We start from the raw sequence: 19735 nt of genomic DNA on the forward strand, positions 1-19735 counted from the left end.
TGCCATTGTCTTCTCTCCCTGGTGTTCACTCTCCAGTAGGCATCATCCCGTAGACTCCTATTCCTCTTGGGGCACATAACAAGAAGGTGCTTTTCTCTTAAGGCACGAATAACTGGGCATCAAGTGACATTTCCAGCTCCATATTTCGTTTTAGAAGAGGCACCATCTTTTGGACATGTAGGTTGGTTGTCCATCCATAGGCCTATTTGGGGAAGTTTTCAACTCTAGAATTTGCTTCTTCTTAGAAAACTGAATAGTAGTAAGTAATCATTGTTTTATTTTCAGAATATTTTAGATTTTTAAGCAAATCATGATGAATATACTCAAAGAAACAGAGCTGGCTTTGGCTACTCTTTTTAAAGTTTATTTTAATGACTAGAAATTATTATAAGGCAGAGTGAAACTGATATACTCTATTCATGGAACTATCCCTTACTTGTAATTCCTCGAATTCATGCAGCCTAACTTTCCATTCTTACTTAAGTAATTCTATTATTTTTCATCATCTCCAAATCTGAACAAATAGTAAAATGTTTTACTGTACATTGATCATGAACCTGCAAAAGAGAATTTAAATTTAGTCACTTGTTTCAAGTGGCATGTTAAATTGTCAAAATTAGTCCTTTGCCTTTTCTTATGTGTCTTTACTCCAATGTCTTTTAGGCCAAAGGAGGGCTTTCTGGTTTGTTTGATGGAGCTGAAGTTGTTCTTGGTCCTGACACTTCCACGGAGCTTTTGGGGCCAGTTCCACCCGAACAACAATTTATTAACCAAAAAATGAGGCCTGGTTCTGGAATGTTGTCCATCAGAGTCATCCCAGATGGACCAACTAGAGCACTCCAGGTGATAATTTATCATAATAACTTACACGAAACTCAGTGTAATTATTACACCCCAACCCCATGGTTAGTCATTCAGCAAACATTTATTGGACTCATTTATGCTGGACATGAGGATATGGTATCTTCATCTGTAAAATGAGGATAGGATCTACTTCACAAAGTTGCTATAAGAAAGTAGAAGTAAAATGTAAGTATAAAGTACAAAGAAAACAATATAAGATAATCTAAAAATGTATAAGAATTAAAGAAGATAATGCAAGGAATAGTTCATATTATTAATGTTATTAATTATTAATCATTATGCTACTATTTAAATAATTATTATATTAATAACATCAACAACAAGAAGATATGAGGTCCCTAATCAGACAATTAAAATGTTGTGTTATGAGAGTAGGAATAAAGGGTATATAGAAAGGAGATGTATTTTCTTCCTAAGAGAAGTAATGCTTAAGCTGAGACCTATAGGTTAACTGAAAGGAGTTAGCCAGATAGAGAGGGAAGGGCAGAGGGGCCGTGCCACCTTCAGTCTTGAGGTTGTTCATTCAATAGTTGCTTACTGAGGGGCTGGCTGGCTAGCTCAGTTGGTTAGAGCACAGTGTTAAAACACCAAGGTCAAGGGTTTGGGTCCCCTTACCAGCCAGACACCAAAAAACAAAAAACCACAGTTACTATTGAGCACCTATTAGAGTCAGGCACAGTTCTAGGTACTGAGCATACACCAGTGAACAAAGAGACAAAATTCCCTGTCTTCTCAGCTTACATTCTAGGGGTAGTAGATAAATCATGAGCAATAAACATAGTAAGTAAATTATATCATATTTGGGAAGTTGATTAGTAAAGGTCCGCAGATAAGAGAGTGATCCTCAGCCCAACTGGCACATAGAATATGGTAAGAAATAATGCTGGAGGTAGAGGCAGGGACCAGATCACTTAAAGCCTGAGATGCATACTGAAGATTTTGTGATTTTTCTTATGCAACAAGGAGCATGGCATAGTCAGAAAGTTATTTTGGATAGCTCACTCTGGCTGTAATGTGGAGAACTGGAACGGGGCAAAACTGGAGACAGAGAAACATAAGATAGGAGGCTTTTACGGTAATGTAGATGAGAGGTTGTGGTGGCCTAACTGGAAGAGATGGCAGGGGGTGGGCATGAGGAGGAGAGAGAAAAAGGAATAGAAATGAAAGCTTATTTTTAGGAGTCAAGTCAGTCATATTTAGTGATTGAATGTGGGGATGAGGGAGAGGAAGGAGTCAGGAATGGCCTCTAAGATTCCAGTTTGGGCAACTAGGAGGACAGTAATCCAGATTACTAAGAAGTGAACACAGAGCAGACCTGTGGATGAAATGAGGAGTTCAGTTTTAGACTTGTTGAGTTAAGGTAACTATGATATCTACATGAAGATGTCCAAAAGTTATTTTAAATACGGATTTGAAGCTCGGGAGAAATCAAGTTATAGTGTAATTAGAGAGCTAAGGGGGAAAAAGGTATTGGAATGCAATGTCGAACTCTCTGAGATAGTATGTAATAATCCACAATGCCATTTCCAAAAGCAGTCTTCTCGGGCCGAGCCCGTGGCGCACTTGGGAGAGTGCCGCGCTGGGAGCGCAGCAATGCTCCCGCCGCGGGTTCGGATCCTATATAGGGATGGCCGGTGCACTCACTGGCTGAGTGCCGGCAAACATAACTGCAGTGAGGGTTGCATATTTTGACTTGAGCTATAGTTATAGATCACCTACACATACCTAACTCTTCTATATGAGGCTTTCAAGATCTATGGCTTGTCAGTTTGCCATGTAGACTTAAAACCACTTTTGCTTTGTTATTACACAAATCTTACCTTAGCAATGCTTTGGAAACAGCTTCCATAGGATTCTTGAGCATAATAGTGACTTTGACCTACACAATTGTCACGGATTAGAATGGATTTCACTATGGAAGTGTGAGCCCTCTTAGTATGACATTTTATTTGACTTTAGGTAACAGATTTCTGCCAACGGAAAAGTGACCGCTCATCATATGAAGTGGATGAACTTCCTGTTACTGAACAAGAGTTGCAGAAATTAAGGAATCCAGATACAGATCAGGAATTGGAAGTAAGTTTTAAATGTTGGAAATTTATTTCTTTGATTATCAGTTTGTTTAGAATTTTGCTCTGTGGTTTTATCAGTTTAAACCTTCTGTTTTCTTTCTGCCCCCATATGAATTGTAAATATGGGTTTTGCTTCTTAGTGTTTACATGAATGTGTGAATATGTTATGTAAATGAGAGCTAGAGTTTATGTGGAATCATAATGTCATAAATGTTGCTAATGTAAGGTGACAATAAAGGAAGCAGAACTATTTGAATTTAAATAGGATTTAAGGTAAGGAATAAGCAAACTAAATTTTCTTTTTTCTGGCTTCATTTTACTCTGAAATCTTCCTTCCCCTTCCCGTTTGGACATTGGGCAGAGAATGAAAGTTTGCAAAGGAAGACAAGATGAACATGAAAAGAAAAACACTTATTTAATATTTATTCAGTGATTTTTTAAAAAATCAAATGCCTGTGTGTAAAGCACTGTGTTGGATGTCATGGAAATACAGTGAATAACCTACTAAGAGCTTGCATCCCAAAGAGGGAGAAAGTTCTTCAGACAATTACTTTCCTGTAATGAAATGCGGAATGTCACTAGTGTTCAAACGGAGATACCATCACATCACTCTGGAGTCTGGTCGGGATGGGGAATATGCCTAGGGAGGAAGGTTGCTAGTGAAATGGTGGGATTTGAGCCATCAAGGTGAATAATAGTACTCTCCTAAGTAGTTTTCATCTGCTCAGAGGGAAAGAGTAGAGGTACTTTTATTTCTTTGTACTCTCCTGACTCTCATGAGCTGTGTTTTAAAACAATCGGTATGCCATATTTTGGTTTTCTTTCAGGTTCTTGTGAGGTTAGAAGGTGGAATTGGGTTGTCCTTAATTAATAAAGTCCCAGAAGAACTGGTCTTTGCAAGCCTTACAGGAATCAATGTGCACTATACACAGCTGGCAACCAGTCTCATGCTTGAACTCAGCATACAGGATATACAAGTAAGGAGGGGAAGTTTGAAAATTGTAATCACCTTGTTTTCATGCTGAACACCCAGCCAGATCTAATGTTTGCTGCTCTAAAAACTTAACTGTTTTCAAAATATCTTGTTGTGTCCTTCAAAAAAATCACTGTAGGAAATAATTGTTTCTGCCTTCATTTGTCTCACTACTTGATTTTTCTGTATCGCAGAATTCCAAATATAGTAACTGGTCCATAAATAACTTAGATAACTCAGTTAAAGTAGTATGGAAGAAGGAGACCCTGGTTCCCCATCTTACCAGAAGAAAAAACCTCAGGAAATCATCTAACTTGGAGGAGATGAGGTTCATCATAGGGAGAGAAAACAAGGGACCTGGACTTCCACTTCCAGTGTGGGTGGAGAAACCGGGACTGGATTTACTCTCTACTTGAAACAATCCCCAAATCCAGATGAAATAAGAAGACAACAGTTTTAAGACATTGGACATCAGACAGTGAAGGATAGGACCCCAGACAGGTGGTACACAAAAGAGGTGAGCCCTGCAGTTGCCCTAGCTTACCGCCTTGAGAAAGTTTCCAGTCCATGACACTGGGAGAGGAGACTGAGACAGAGCCCAGCAGAGCAGATGAGCTGGCAGTCCAGAGAGACTAAGGCAGCTACAGTTTATAGGACAGTATATCTTGGAGGAGAGAACTGCAAAGAAAGACAACTCTGGAGATTGATAGAGGTTTTCCCTCAAGTTTTCAGCAGAGTATTTAGCAGTTGTGTATGTGAGGAAACTACCCATCTGAAAAGCATCAGAGGGAATAGTGCCTGCTGCTTACACAGGGCTGGGAGTGGTGCTTGTTCCCACTAGCTGGACTGGAAAAACTAAAAATTTATAGAACATTGGGAAGAGTCTCAGGAACGTCTTGCCTCCGTGGTTAATTAGCTCAAGACTGAGCACTGCTCTGGACCTGCCTAACAAATCATAAAAGGAAGATCTGAAAGGATCAGCCTGTTTCCATGTAAATTAACTGTATCCCTGAACAAAGCTCAAGAAGATTTATTGGGGACCGGCCCTGTGGCTCACTCGGGAGAGTGTGGTGCTGTTAACACCAAGGCCACGGGTTCAGATCCCATATAGGGATGGCCGGTTAGTTCACTGGGTGAGCATGGTGCTGACAACACCAAGTCAAGGGTTAAGATCCCCTTACCGGTCATCTTTAAAAAGAAAAAAAAAAAGAAGATTTATTGGAATACAAAAATATCCATCACCCAAGGTAAAATTTACAATATCTGACATCCTATTAAAAATGTCCAGGTGTGCAAAGGTGTAGGGAAGCACTCTATATAATGAGGAGAATATGCGATCAAAATTGACCCAGGGCTAACACAGATGTTAGAATTTTTGGAGGAGGACATTAAATCTGTTAATATAAATATAACTATTCTTTGTGTTCAAAAGCTAAGTACTGATATGGAAGATGTGGGAAAAAAAAAAACCCCCAGCTTTTAGAGATTAAAATAAAATGAAAGTCACACTGGATGGGATATAACGTACAACCATGAAGGAAACTACACCAAGGCACATCATAATCAAATTACTCAGTGCCATTGCTAAAGCACCCAGAGGGAAAAAAGACATTATTGCTTGTTGGCGAACACTGCAAGTAAGAAGACAGTAAGCAACATCTTTACAGTACTCAAAGGGGGAGACAAAAACTGTCAACCTAGAATTCATGCCCACAAAGGTATCTTTTAAAAACGGGTGAAATAAAGGTGTTTTTAGATGTATGAAAGCTAGGAGAATTCATTATCAGCAGACCTGTACCTCAAAAAATGTTAAGGACATCATTCAGCCAGTAGGAAAATGGTACCGGATGGAAATCTGGATCTTCAGCAAGTAATGAAGAACACCTGAAATGGTAAATGCACGGGTAAATATAAAATTATATTTTCTTATTTAAATCTTAAGAGGTAATTGTTTAGACAAAAATAGTAACACTGTGGGCCGAGCCAGTGGCGCACTCGGGAGAGTGCGGCGCTGGGAGCGCGGCGACGCTCCCGCCGCGGGTTCGGATCCTATATAGGACTGGCCGGTGCACTCAGTAGCTGTGTGCCGGTCACAAAAAAGACAAAAAAAAAAAAAAAAAAATAGTAACACTGTATTTTGGGGTCTATAACATACAAGAGTAAATGTGTAACAGCGATAGCATAAAGGTACAAGGGGAGAAGTGGAAGTGTATTACTCGAATCTATTTATACATGAAGTGGTGTGATGTCATTTGAAGTAGGCTGAGAAAGATAAACACTGTAAACCCTAAAGAAAACAGAGAGTTGTATTGAATAATCCAGCAAAGGAGATAAAATGGAATTATAAAAAATACTTGATCAAGAGAAGGCGGAAGATGGGAAAAATAACAAAATGGTAGCCTCAAACTGAACTGTATCAATTAATTAAATGTAAATGCTGTAAACACCCCAATCAAAATGCAGAGATTATCAGATTGTATAAAAAAGCAAGACCCAATTTCAGGCTGTCTACAGGAAACACACATTAACTATGAAGACAGAAATAGATTAAAAAAGGAAAAAAGAAAAAAATATACCATGCTAACATTAGTCATTAGGAAATAGGAATGGCTAGATTAATATCAAACAAAATAGATTTCAGAGCAAAGAATATTACCAGGGATAAAGAAGGTTATTTCCTAATGAGAAAAGAGTGAATTAACCAAGAGGATATGACAGATCTGAACATTTCTATACCTAATCACAGAGCTTCATAGTACGTGAAGCAAAAACTGATAAAACTGAAAGAAGAAATAGACAAATACACAGTTGTAGCTAAAGATTTCAATACCACTTTCTGAATAATTGAAAGCTCAATAACAATAAGCAGAAAATTATCAAAGATGAACTGTACTCGAACAGCAGTATGAACCAACTAGACCTAATTGACAATATTCTGGACCATAAAACAGTTCTTAACAAGTTCAAAAGGATTTAAGTCACACACAGTGTGTTCTCTGACTGCAATAGAATTAAAGTAGAAATAACAGAAAAATAGTTGGGAAAATTCCCCAAGTATTTGGAAACAATTTCTAAGTAACCCATAGATCAAAGAAGAAATCAAAACAGAAGTTAGATAGTATTTCGAACTGAATGAAAATGAAAACATAACATCTCAAAATTTGTGAAATGACACATTCTATTAGAGGGACAGTAATAAAGGGAAATTCATAGCACTAAATACTATATTAAGAAAGGAGAAAGTTTCAAAACAGTGGACTCGTGTTATCTCAAGAAACTCAAAAAAGATGAGCAAATTAAACCCAAAATAAGCAGGAGAAAGTAAATAATAAAGATCACAGTGGAAAGCAATGAACTAGAAATCAGCTGCCACAGTAGAGAAAAATCAAAGAAATCAGAAGTTGGTTCTTTAAGAAGACAAATAAGATTAATATGCCTCTAACAAGTCTGTTCAGGAGAAAAAGAGAAGACCCAAATTACGAATATCAGGAATGAGAGAGGTGTCAGACAAGCTGAATGATGACAATTCTCTGGAATGGGCTTTTGTGAGAGCTGCATATTTGTTCTGGCTCTTCAAGTGGCTTCTACGCTTCTGAGTTTTCACCACAATTGCAGGGCTGTTGGTTTACAAGGTTACTGTGGAGTTGGGGTGGGGTAATGGGAATCGGACAGGTTAAAATGCCACAGAGCTCACTGTTCTTACCAAGCTTCAGCTTGTTTCTTGAATAATGCTCCTTGAATTCTTGCAAGCCATTGATTAATTTTCAGAGCTCTGAAAAATTTGATTTTGACAGGAGTTCTGTTATCATGCTGTCAGACCAACTCCTGTATCTCTTCATAACATCATACTTGGAACCTTTCTCCTTTCCAACCTCCAACAAAATTGAAATATGTCCAGAAAATGAGTTCTTGGTACACATTTCCAAAAGAAGGATCCAAAGCCCAGGACTGTGGTTCTTTTTTACCTCAGTGGACAGCCTGCATTCCTACTGGGAATGGCAATATGTCCCCATGACTGGGGGCTCCTTCTGCTCCCTCAACATGTAATGCAGTGTGATCCTGATTGTCAGTGACAAAATCTCTTTTCAAAAGAATTTTTTCTTTTATTATATATCACAAAAAAGCAGAGAATTCAGGCTAATCAGATCCCATTTGATAGAGGACAGAAAGTCAATATCTTGCAGTTATTTTTCATAGTCCTACGTTTTTGACCTTGTAGAGGAGGTCTGAGGAACTGTTTGCTGTTCATTAGTTTCTTTAACTTTATACTTTAATTAAAAAAATTTTTTTTAAATTCTAATACTTTTTGATTTGATGTTTGCTGCAAATCATAGAAAATAAGCAATTCGTGGTTTTACTTTGCTTACAGTGCTGTGAGAATGGATTTTTAAAAACAGAAAATACAAGGGCCGGCCCATGGCTTACTTGGGAGAGCGTGGTGCTGACAACACCAAGTCAAGGGTTAAGATCCCCTTACCGGTCATCTTTTGAAAATAAATAAATAAATAAAATAGAATATATAGATCTTATTCTTAGGGAGCATCAAATCTGATTGGGTGAACAAAACTAGAGTTAGTAATTCTCAGTCCACCTTGGTTTTTTGGGTGTTTATTTTTGTTTGTTTTTTTATTCTTTTGTTTTGTCAGTCTACCTTGTATCAAATGTGTTTGAGGAAAGAACATAGAAGGTAGAACAGCTGAGATGTTTATTGTCATTTCATGTAGTGGATGAGATAGGTAATGATTCATTTGTTTGGTAAATTCTACTGAGCATATGCTGTATGTACTAGGCTCTGCAGATACAACTCTGACTCAAAAAATGTGGTCTCTACTGTCCTGGAAGTCAGTCCCTAAATAAACAAGCAAGCAAGCAAATTGATAATGACATCTTGTGATAACTGTTCTGAAGGAATAAAGAGGAATGGTGCTACTTTAGATAGAGTGGCCTGGGAGGAGCTTCCCGAGGAAGTGAGAGCTGAGCTGCAACTTGGAGGAAGAAAATGAGCAAACCATAGAGAAGGATACTGGGAAAACCATTTCAGGAAATTATAAAGGTCCTGACGAAGCAGGGTCTTGCCCACATTTGAGAAACAATAGGGAGGCTCGTGTGTGGGTTACAGTGAACCCTGAGGAGAGTGGTATGTGAAGAAGCTGGAGAATTTGGTAGTATCCAGATCATGCAGGCCTTAGAAGCTGTGGTGAGAAGTTTGGTTTTATCTTAAGAGGAAGGGACGTTGTCGCAAGGTGTAAAGGAAGGAGAGGGGTATGACTTGATTTATTTTTAAAAGATTACTTTGGCTGCTGTATAGAGAGTACATTGTAGGGAGCAGGAGTGGAAGAAGGAAAAGTGCTCTGAGGCTCTTGCTCTTCCTCCACTTTGAGAACCAACAGAAGGAAAGTCAGCACCAATTATACAAAATGGCCATGTGGAAATCTGCGTGATAGAATGGAAAGGTCAAAGGATTTGGTGCCAGAAATATACGCATTTGAGTCCCAACTCTTCCACTTGCTAGCTGTGTGAATGTGGGCAAGTAATTGAACTTTTCTAATTTTCTGTTTACCTGTTTGTAAAATGGGTAGGAATAATACCTAGGCTTTGGGGTTATGGTAGGGAATATGTTAGGTAGTGTGTAGAAATTACCTTCAGATGGTCTGTACCCAATACATAATCTCTCCTCTTTCTCTTCCTAGTGTGGACCTTTGGTATAAAACATAGAGTAGAGATGGCTGCTTCGTGCTGTGAGCCTCCTGACATCCATAAACACCTGAATGTAGCTAGTGTACAGTAGTCCCCCCCTTATCTGCAGTTTTACCCACAGCCTGAACATTTTAAATGGAAAATTCTGGAAATAAACAATATACAAGTTTTAAATTGCATGCTGTCCTGAAGCAGTGTGATGAAATCTCACGCTGTCCCACTTTGTCCCGCTAGGATGTGAATCATCCCTTTGTCCAGTGGATCCACACTATAGAAGCCAACCACTCATTAGTCACTTAGAAGCCCTCTTGCTTATCAGATAGACTGTTGCAATGTCACAATGCTTGTGTTCGAGTAACCCTTATTTTACTTAATAGTGGCCCCTATGCTCAAGAGTAGTGATACTGGCAATTTGGATATGCCAAAGAGAAGCTGTGAAGTGCTTCCTTTAAGTGAAAATATGTTTAGGAAAAAACGTAATATATATGGGATTCAGCACTGTCCCAGGTTTCAGCATCCAGTGGGGGTCTTGCAATATATCCCCGTGGATAAAGGGAGACTGCTCTACTCTGTTACAGTGCTGATTGGGGCTAGGTAAATAGAGTGAGTCCCTAATGCCACTTAATTGTTTTATTCCCAGGAAAGGAGTGGAAAGGAAAGGGACTTTAGGAAAGGGAACTGTTCCCATTTAGAAGCCATTTGAGCTGCTGGTTCTCTAATTGTAATTGTCTTCAAGGAATTTGGAGCGAGAGAAGCATCTATAGCACAGTGGTTAAGAGCCCTGGCCCTGGGGCCACACAGAGCCGACTGAAGTCCTAGTTCTGTCATTGAGCAAAGGCTTCTCGCCTCAGCTTTTTCATTTATAAAATGAGGACAGAACTCATGAGGTTGTGGTAAGGATTGCTGCAAAACCCTTAGTTTAATAACACTGACAACATCATACCGTGTGACTGGATAAGCCAACGTATGTGCGGTGACTGGCGTAGTGCTTAGTACCTAGTACTCACCCAATTTTTTTTTTTACAGATTTTGCCATTTTTAATTTTAATTAATTTTTAATTGACATATATATTTATCATGTATAACATGATGTTTTGAAAAATGTATATGTTGTGGAATGGCTAAATTGAGCTAATTAACATATTCATTACCTCACGCACTTATTTTTGTGGTGAGAAAACATAAAATCTACTGTCTTAGCGAAACATCTATTGTTATTACTACCGCTATTATCATTACTGGTCTTCGGTGAGAATGCATTTCCCAGCTGCTGTTGAGATAGAGTAGAATGGGCAGGGTACCTTCTGAGTAACCTGTGTGGTGTGAGGCATCACTCACAGGTAAAGTTGAAAACTGAGCAACTTGTCTGGTTTTGTTTTTGTTTTGCTTTTTCATGTCCTAGGTGGACAATCAACTCATTGGTACCACTCAGCCCTTCATGCTGTATGTGACTCCCCTGAGCAGTGAGAATGAAGTCATCGAGACTGGCCCTGCTGTGCAGGTCAATGCAGTGAAGTTCCCCAGTAAGAGCGCATTGACCAACATCTACAAGGTGAGCTGGTGGGGTCGATGCCATGCCACAGAGTTGATTTGTTCTGTCACAGCCAGGTCTCAGAGCAGCAGCTCAGGGGGCAGGTGGAAATAGTTCTATAGGGTTAAGCCACATGCGACTTAATATTGATTGTTTAGGGGAATTTACAGGAACTCCTCTTGGCACTTTGTGTTCTCAGTTGTGTTTTCAATGACTTTGCAGGTGGTAGTCTGATAGTACTGAATCCGTAGGGGTCAGAGTCTATATTTATCGGAGTGAAATCTCTGTAGGAAAGTATAGCATCTTCTAGGTTTGTCAGATTGTCCAGAGATATTGAAAAAGGGCTGTGGGGAATCTGACCTTGGGATAAACATCTTGCTATGTAAGCTACACACTGTTTACTGAAAGCAGATAGTTCAAGAGTGATAAACTCTTTCTTGGGGAAGTCTCCATGTACAAGCTAGATGTTACAGCAGCAAAATCTGTAAAAGAGGGAGTCGACTAAGAGGTTGCTTCTGGTATTTCTGGTCTTCTGTCATCAGTACAGATGGGACCAAGCCTGCATGTAGGCCTCAAATCCACAAGCCCGGTGATGCCGCTCCCTAAACTAGCTGCCATTTACTGAGTGCAGTACCATAAAGTTCATCCAGCACAGTGCACATGAAACGGAAATCCTGACTAACGAGACCCAGATGCCCTGGGAACCAAGCAACAGGATGGTGAATCGTTGACAAAACATCTTCTGGAGTTTTTGGTTAATTATAACAATATATAGAGAGATAAGCCAGAAATAATTTAGCAATAGGAGTATAAAATCACACAAGTATAGAAAAACCATGTCACGTTCCTGAGGCCTTCTTAGTGGCACAGACGAAAGTTCCTTCTGGTGTCCACACTGTAAATCTGAATTTCTTTCTGTCTAGCATCTGATGGTCACTGCTCAGAGATTCACCGTGCAGATTGAGGAGAAGCTGCTCCTCAAGCTGCTGAGTTTCTTTGGCTACGATCAAGCAGAATCAGGTAACATAGAGTGTTCTACGTTTGTACTTGGGAATTGGCCCAACGATGGTATTTTTTAGTCTGTTTGTAAAAATGGGTAGCCCCTGGATGCCTGACAAGCTCCCTTTCCATTTCTTAGCCTGAGGTAGGAAGCTAAAGCTTGTGTTTCAGCTGTTTTCTTTCAAAGTATGACTTGCTGTCTGAGTTATGTCTTTGAACTAAGGCAGCTGCTCAGAGGAACTCGAATCCTGGAACATCCAGTGGTGAGCCTTTGGAAAGCGGTATACTGTTCCTCTTTGCTTCACATTTTTTGATTCATCTGTTCTAGGATGGCAGAAGTGATGGTAGTCATTTAGCAAACCACTTTGTTTCCTAATCTTTGTTTATTAAATAGACCCAGGGCCAAGAATCAGAAATGCCTTTGGTAGTTCCTTTGGTTTAGTTAAGAGGAAAAAAAAAAAGGCTAGCCTCAGTTCAGTAACTTTTGACCCATATGCCTTATGTAACAAAAGTTTCTAGTTACTTTACTCTCTCCTTTGGAGAGAAGATTAACATAAGCTGTTGAGAAACCTAAATTTCCAGCTATGCTACAGAAATAATTTAGCTGTTATATCTTCATTTTAGATTCTTCATCATGACCTTTTCTCCTGTTTTTAGATGAACTTTTCAGGGCTGTATGTACAGCTTAGAAAGAAATATATAATGCTTAGTCTTTTGAAGCCTAAGCTAAATATTGAGCCTTAAGAAATGATGAGACATTTTGTTTATCTGCCCATGTTGGGTAGAGGAAAAAAAAAAAAAATCACTGGGAGTGTGTGTACATATGTACATACATACACACAATGCAAGAAAAATATTTTTGTTCTTTTTATCCCAGATTTAGAATTTAAGCTTTAAGAGTATTTGGGATCAAGAGCAAGATCCTGTCTGTTTAATGCTGTGTTTTCCACTTTGGTTTGGAACGCCAGTGTTTATTTGTATTCAGACAGCCACTTGAGAGCCTGCCTGCCAGGTATCCATTCTGTTTTGGTACCTTCCTGGGAAGTTTTACTTTAAATTCAATTGGACATGCTTTTCTTGCAAGTTTTCTTGTAAGTTGCTGTAATAAATTTCTCCCTAAGTGTTGCATAGTGAATTTAGACTTTTGTAAAATCTTTGTCTGCCTTTCATTGAAGCATCTCCTCTCCTTGCTATAGCTATTTCTGTTTCCTGAGCACAGATAGGCAGGTCTCTGTTGCAGTATCATTTTGTTGTAAGTAGAAATGATAGTACTTACACATTAATTTGTTTTATTTCTAAGGCACATGAAACCAACGAAAAATATGTTGCCCAAATGGATGTTGGTACAGCATCAAATGCAAAGGGCACATTGCTATGTTTTAGCCCATTTGAATCTTTTTTACATCATAGAGTAGCAAGTAAAAAATAGGCCCTAATTATCCTACTTTAATGGATGTCTGCCTTTTAGGGGAGAGAGTGGTGCTTATATAGCAATGTCAATTCTTTATAGCCTATGGCCTGATTCTTTTTCAGGCATTATGTTTCATTCAGATTCATTATTTAATTGGTGATGTTGTTCATTATGATTCACTTACACTGTACTCTAGATCCTTACTTGGATATCATTTTATGAAATAATCAGATAATATGGATCATTGATAATAACAACAACAACAAAGACAATAGTTTCTAGAAAGCTCATTGCCAGCAAACACCTGTGACCTTTGGCTTTCCCACCTGGATTATTTTTTCCAAAGATAATATCTGCCAGATGTATACCACACGTTAAAAGATTGAGCTAGTCAGCTTTTTTGCTAAACAACAAGAAACAGATCTGTTTTTACAAAGAAATGTCATCAGGATACTTGTACATGTTACTGAACCCTCAGAAACTAAATTTAGAGAGATGTTTACATTTTTATTGATGAATGTTTTCAATGTGAATATAAGTATTTGAATCATGAGACTAAGGAGATTCTTTTTTTTTTTTTTTTTTTCTCCTTTAATTCTGCCTTTGTACCAGAGGTGGAAAAATATGATGAAAACCTCCATGAAAAGACAGTTGAGCAAGGTGGAACACCAATTCGATACTACTTTGAAAATCTCAAAATCAGCATTCCCCAGATCAAGCTGAGTGTGTTCACCTCCAACAAGTTGCCATTGGATCTTAAGGTGAGCTTATATCTGGATAAAATTTGTTTTTATTACTTTTCTTCAACTGCTTTGAACATAGATAAATTTTTAAAAATGACTTTTCCTTAAAGAATGAATAAAATCCTTGTCTGCCTTTCATTGAAGCATATTTGCATTTTCCATCCGGCATCATCATTCATAGCAGATATTTTTACAGGCTTCTTTTTTAGAAGGTTTATTGACTCATGTATATTTCCATCTTTTTTTTTTTTTTAATGTTTGTGTATGACTTTGCTAAAGATCAAGGAGTAGCTAAAGAGAATAAACAGAGAATTCTGTAAAACCCACCTGCTCTCGGTTTAGTTTCTGGCTTATCTCAATTAAGTAAAAGCCTCTTTCCTAAGTGTGCTCCTGGACTCAAGAGAAAAACCAAAACCTAAACAGTGTCTTCCTTTTGTGCCCAAGACCTGCCTGCCCTCCTAGTTTCTCTTTCTAAGTATCCTGAATGATTGTCACTAGGAACATCTACCACCTTCAAGGAAGATTCAGCTGCATACCCACTGGGATGTGGCCTCGCCTACCACTATATCAGGATGTAACACTTCTGCAGACCGTCTTGATACACACTTGATAGATACAGTGTGAACACTATCTTCATTTTCAGCAATAAAATATAATTTAAGTAAGGAAGAAGGCTGGGATTCAACTCTAAAGGCTATATATTGTTTCACTATACTGTGCTGCCCCCTAGAATATAAAAAATCAGAGAATTTTAGACCTACGAGTCCTCAGTGATGTCCTTTCTCAGTAGACAAGGAAATTGAAGTTCAGAGTGTTTTCTTACTCAAGACTGCCTAGCTAGGTAGTGGTGGGAGTGTGAGTGGAACCAGGTGATTGTCAGGAAGTCTTTGTTTAGTTTGAGCTTAAGTCTGCCTCCCTGCTGTTCGCATCCACTGGTTCTGGTTCTTTCCTCTGTTGCACTTGGTGATAGTTGTCAAGACCTCCATCTTCCCAATAAACAGTCTAAGACTCTGCCCACTGCCCCATGCTGCCTCCTCTAAGATGCTACAAGATGATCTCTCTTTCTGAACTGGAACAACTGGAGATATGGCCAAATAAGTAATAAATCTGAAGTCACAAATTCAGATTCCTACAGGGGCTGTGCTAGCAACACAAGTGAGTGAAGCAGGGCACTGGGGACCATAGCACACTGAGAGTGTGTACTTCATCTGAAGGGGCTGCTGCAGCCCCACTCCAGCCTGTTCTTGTCACAGGGGCATGTGAACCCAACATTGCCAGATCTTCAGATTTTTAAAGAGAAGCCGGAAATCTGGATTTTTATATGGAATCTCCTGGTTTTTAAATGTTGGCAACCAATTCAGGTTTCTTGGTTTTTTTTAAAAAAAAAAAACCTTGTGGGCGTAACAAAACACATGTGTGGGCCTCATGTGGCCCATGGTCTGCCAACTCACAACTTCCAAAATAGACTTACAGGTAATGGGACAGGGGTCCCATTAATGGGTCAGCATCAGATCATATTTGGGTAAGGACAGGGCAAGAGTGACTGCTTTGTTGAGGTGGCTAGCTGGGGCTTGAGCAGCCAGAGTGCTGGTAGGGACGGGGCACAGCTGCTGTTCCCATGGCTGTCCTGAGAACTGTGCCCTTCTCCACTCACCACCCCGGCTGCCTAATTTGCTTTAATTTCATGTTTCCCAGGAGACCAAGATACTTATAATTAGCATGGGAGTGAGGGGAAAACCATGGGAAAACCACTATCTTGCTAATATCCACAAGTATCCACTTGACTTATGTGACCCTTTGGAATGGGTTTGTTTGATAAAGTATATATTCCCCCAGAACACTTGGCACTCGCCCAGCAAGCCAATGTTGAAGCATTTCCTGAGAGCTGAGGACTTTTTGTTTTGAAAATCGTCTTACTGAGAAACACAGACACCTAACTATTCCTTTCAAATTGCTCCCAGCAGAAAGCTTCCCCAGACTGACAAAAGCAGTATGATTTTCTGCAGTTGAAGTAGCTCCCGCCCCCAAGTCTTGGGGTATTGATGCTCACATGTGCACTCTGCATACAGTAAACTGGAAATCATTTAAGTTGAATGTTTTGTCTGGCACTATATTGACGGAACATTTTCAAGGTATTTTTCAAATCATTGTTAAACAAATGAAATGGAGCAGCCGTGTTACGAGGTGTGTGGGGGGCATAGGGAGTGCGGCAAGTTAATGTTTCAAGCAGGGTGCTGGGAATTAGGGATTGAGAATTAAGTTCTCAGCTTGTGGAAGTCACCATTTTACTGTGTCTTGCCTTCTCCTAGTGGAGTCTGGGACTCATAAAATAATGTCATTTATTCAAAGAGTTTTCTAACAGAGTAATCTCCCTTTATTAGTAGCTCTTAGAAAAGGCAATATGCTCTTTTTGATGAATATATAATGGCTAAAAGTATGTGCTTAGGAAATGGAGTCCTGTCCCTGAACAGGAATCACAAGAGTCTGACTAAAAGGTAACCATGTCTTTGGGATTGAAGGGATAATTGTCTTGATTCTCCTGACTCCAGGCCAGAAGTGGGGTTGTCAGAAATCTTGGAGGGAAGTCTCTTCAGGTTTCCACTGAGGGTACATTATTGCCAGATATGGTGTCTGTTCAGAGGGACTCAAAGCAGTTTCCCATCTGCTATCTCAATTGGATTCCTTACTCTGTGATGGAAGAAGGGGGAGATAATAGTTCCATTTCACAATACAGAGATGAAAGTACAGCGTTCCTCCCGCCTCTCCCCTTCTCTCCACTATTCTCCTAAGTTTGCATGTGGAGAGTGGCAGGCATACTAATATCGAAAATGCCAGGTAGCTTATGTGTGTTTTTTATTTTTTTAAAGACAAAAGAGGCCAGGAGCCTTTAAAAGTTTTCATAAGGTGGCCTACAGCAGCCCTTTTCCCATTTGAAGCATTGGGGTATTACAAAAGAAGGGCTTTAATTGAGCAATCTAGTTTGGAAGAAAACCCACATTTTAATGGTCAAAGAGCGGGAGGGTGGGGGTAAGGGGGAATTTCAAACAAAGGCACTATTTAAAAAGCCTAAAACTGTCTTCTCAAAGGCTTGAAATAATTTGTTGGGAAACTTCAGACCCTTTACTTTTTTCTTCCCCTCCCTAAATAAAAACCAGATTTGTTAAAAGGAAAAAAGATCCAGTATTGTTAATTGTATTTCAGAAAGTGCCAGAGAGGGAAATATCCCTGTAGTTTTAAACACTGTCCCAAGAGGAAAATAGGCAAATACCCTGCTTCACATAAACAGTCTCTATGTACCATAAATAAACCTTTAAAGAATGAATTCCAGACAGTTTTGTTTAGTGCAGGATAAACTAAGAAAGGAAAGGACATGGCCCAGGGAATAGCCTGTGATCTGAGACCTTATGGCATATAGACAGGTATTTCTTCTTTCAACTCTATATAATAAAGTTTCTGGAAGACTTCAGCAGTTTTTGTCTGGGGAGGTAGGAATAGACAGGTTCCAATTTTTATTAGGAAGTTAGGAGCACAAGATTGCTTTCTCCAGAATCCATTTTATAACAGGAAACTCTGCTACTTGAGTAAATAAGTATCAACTTGGTATACTACTGTATTTGATTAGTCATTTAGTTACTACAAGAAAAGGCCCTGTTTGGCTTTTTTCCTCACATCTCTTCTACTTTGACCAAATCAACCTGAAGGTGGCAGAATAATTCATTTCAACAAACTGTATCTCAGGTTTTCAAATGTGGGAGGCCCTAAAGCAGTAAATGACTAGGTAAAGATAATTTTTACTTAAGGGCCAAAAACATTTCCTTGGTTTAGACAAAGTATCTTAATTATCCAGAAAAGGAATAATGTCTATTGTGAAAGTTTTGACAGCTTTGTGGAGGTTTCAAAGTCTTTGCTACTATATGTGGTTCTTCAATGTTTGGTTGCAATGAGGAAGTTGGGGTAAAAAAGCTTTTTACCCTAAGCCTTTGTTTTGATCTCATTTCCTCTTCTCTGAGAAGAAAGTAATGCTCTGACTTGTGTTGGCAAAACAGTGCTGATCTGATTGTCAGTACCCAGCTTTCCCAGCATATTTACTATATGGCTCTAAGTAAAGCATATAAGCTTATTGTGTGAGCCTCTGTTTCTCCGTTAGTGAAATAAGGAAAATAAGGCATGCTTACTTACTTCATCATCACTCGCCGTGAAGATGGGTAGGGCATGGGAGAGTGAACAGCAGAAGGGTTTTCAGGAGAAACAGTATAATCCTCCATCTGACATTCATGCTTTCTACGTAATAGGTAGTTGCTGTTGTGAAAATGAACATGTTCAAATCTAAGATCTACTAATAGCTGACTTTAGACCATCCACTTAACATTTGCTCAGTTTTATTATACAAAACAAAAATGAGAGTGTTAGGCTGAGTTAACTTGAGGATGCTCTTAATCTCTAAAATGTTTTATTCTGAAATTATTTAGTAGGAGTTTATCAGTAACTTCCCAAGGCACCAAATCCAGTGGCTGTTTTCTGTCCTCGTCACTGTAGAGTCCTCTGCTGTTTTGATATTGCTGACCTCCCTGTATTTCACATCTGTCCTTTCTGGCTCTCCTCTTACTCTATTCATTGCTTCTCTGTCTTTTTCACTATTTTCTTTCATTCTACCCATCTGTTAAGGGCACATTTTTTTCTCTATGAACTGTCTGATCATATCACTTTTCCATTTTTCTGTCAGGTTATTGGTCTTTTATCTTCTCTGATTTTAGAAGCTCTTCATAAAAGTTTTGTCCTTTGATGAAAATTGCAAGTATTTTTTTCTTCAGTTTTTCAATTGTCTTTTTACTTGCCTTTGGGTGTGTGTGGGTGTGTGTATGTGTTTAGTCATATAAGAGCTTTTTATTTTTATGTTGTCAAATTTATCAGTCTTTTGCCTTTTGAATGTGAGTTTTGAGTTACAAAAAGGTTTTTCCCCGTCTGGTTTTAGAAAATTTCATTAATCTTTTTTTCCATTATTTGATTTAATTTCATTTGAACATACTCTTGTTCCAAAAGAATTTAAGACAGCCTCTGAAAATACATGCAAAAAGATTAAAAAATAAGTGAGAAAACAAAATAGAAATTCCATTGAATTATACATGGAATTTTGATATTTAATAAAGACATTTTAATTCAATGGGGAATATATAGACTTTTAAAAATATTTATTCAGAACATTTTAACATTTATTTGCAGACTTTAATAATGCTATTAGACTAACTGGATAGCAATATGGAAAAATATAAAATCAGATTTGTTCTTGACATTCTACATAAGGATAAATTCCAGGTGTTTCAGAGATTTACTGATATTATTAGCATGAAAGAGTGTGAAAAACTCAGTAAAGAAGAGTATTTGGCATGCCTTCTAAACCCTTTGAAATATCAATCATGTTGAGTAAAAATATAATCAGAAAATAGA

General features: G+C 38.6%; 1 protein-coding gene across 7 annotated transcripts in view; it reads left to right on the forward strand.

Moving 5' to 3' along the window:
- Positions 1-19735, forward strand: part of VPS13D (vacuolar protein sorting 13 homolog D) — a 256779-nt gene that overhangs the window by 134700 nt on the left and 102344 nt on the right. For 6 of the 7 annotated variants that reach the window (XR_010024193.1, XM_063104869.1, XM_063104870.1 and 3 more), the window contains 6 exons: positions 664-843; positions 2824-2940; positions 3764-3913; positions 11009-11158; positions 12061-12157; positions 14160-14308. Coding sequence is in view for 5 of the 7 variants with exons in the window: in XM_063104869.1 (XP_062960939.1) it covers positions 664-843; positions 2824-2940; positions 3764-3913; positions 11009-11158; positions 12061-12157; positions 14160-14308 (843 nt within the window). In the remaining 2 variants the exon portion in view is untranslated. Of the gene's footprint in view, positions 1-663; positions 844-2823; positions 2941-3763; positions 3914-11008; positions 11159-12060; positions 12158-13013; positions 13149-14159; positions 14309-19735 lie in introns of those variants that run through there. The other variant, XR_010024194.1, reaches the window with a different exon arrangement.

This window comes from Cynocephalus volans, chromosome 8, assembly GCF_027409185.1.
Source record: "Cynocephalus volans isolate mCynVol1 chromosome 8, mCynVol1.pri, whole genome shotgun sequence".
Lineage (NCBI taxonomy): Eukaryota > Metazoa > Chordata > Mammalia > Dermoptera > Cynocephalidae > Cynocephalus > Cynocephalus volans.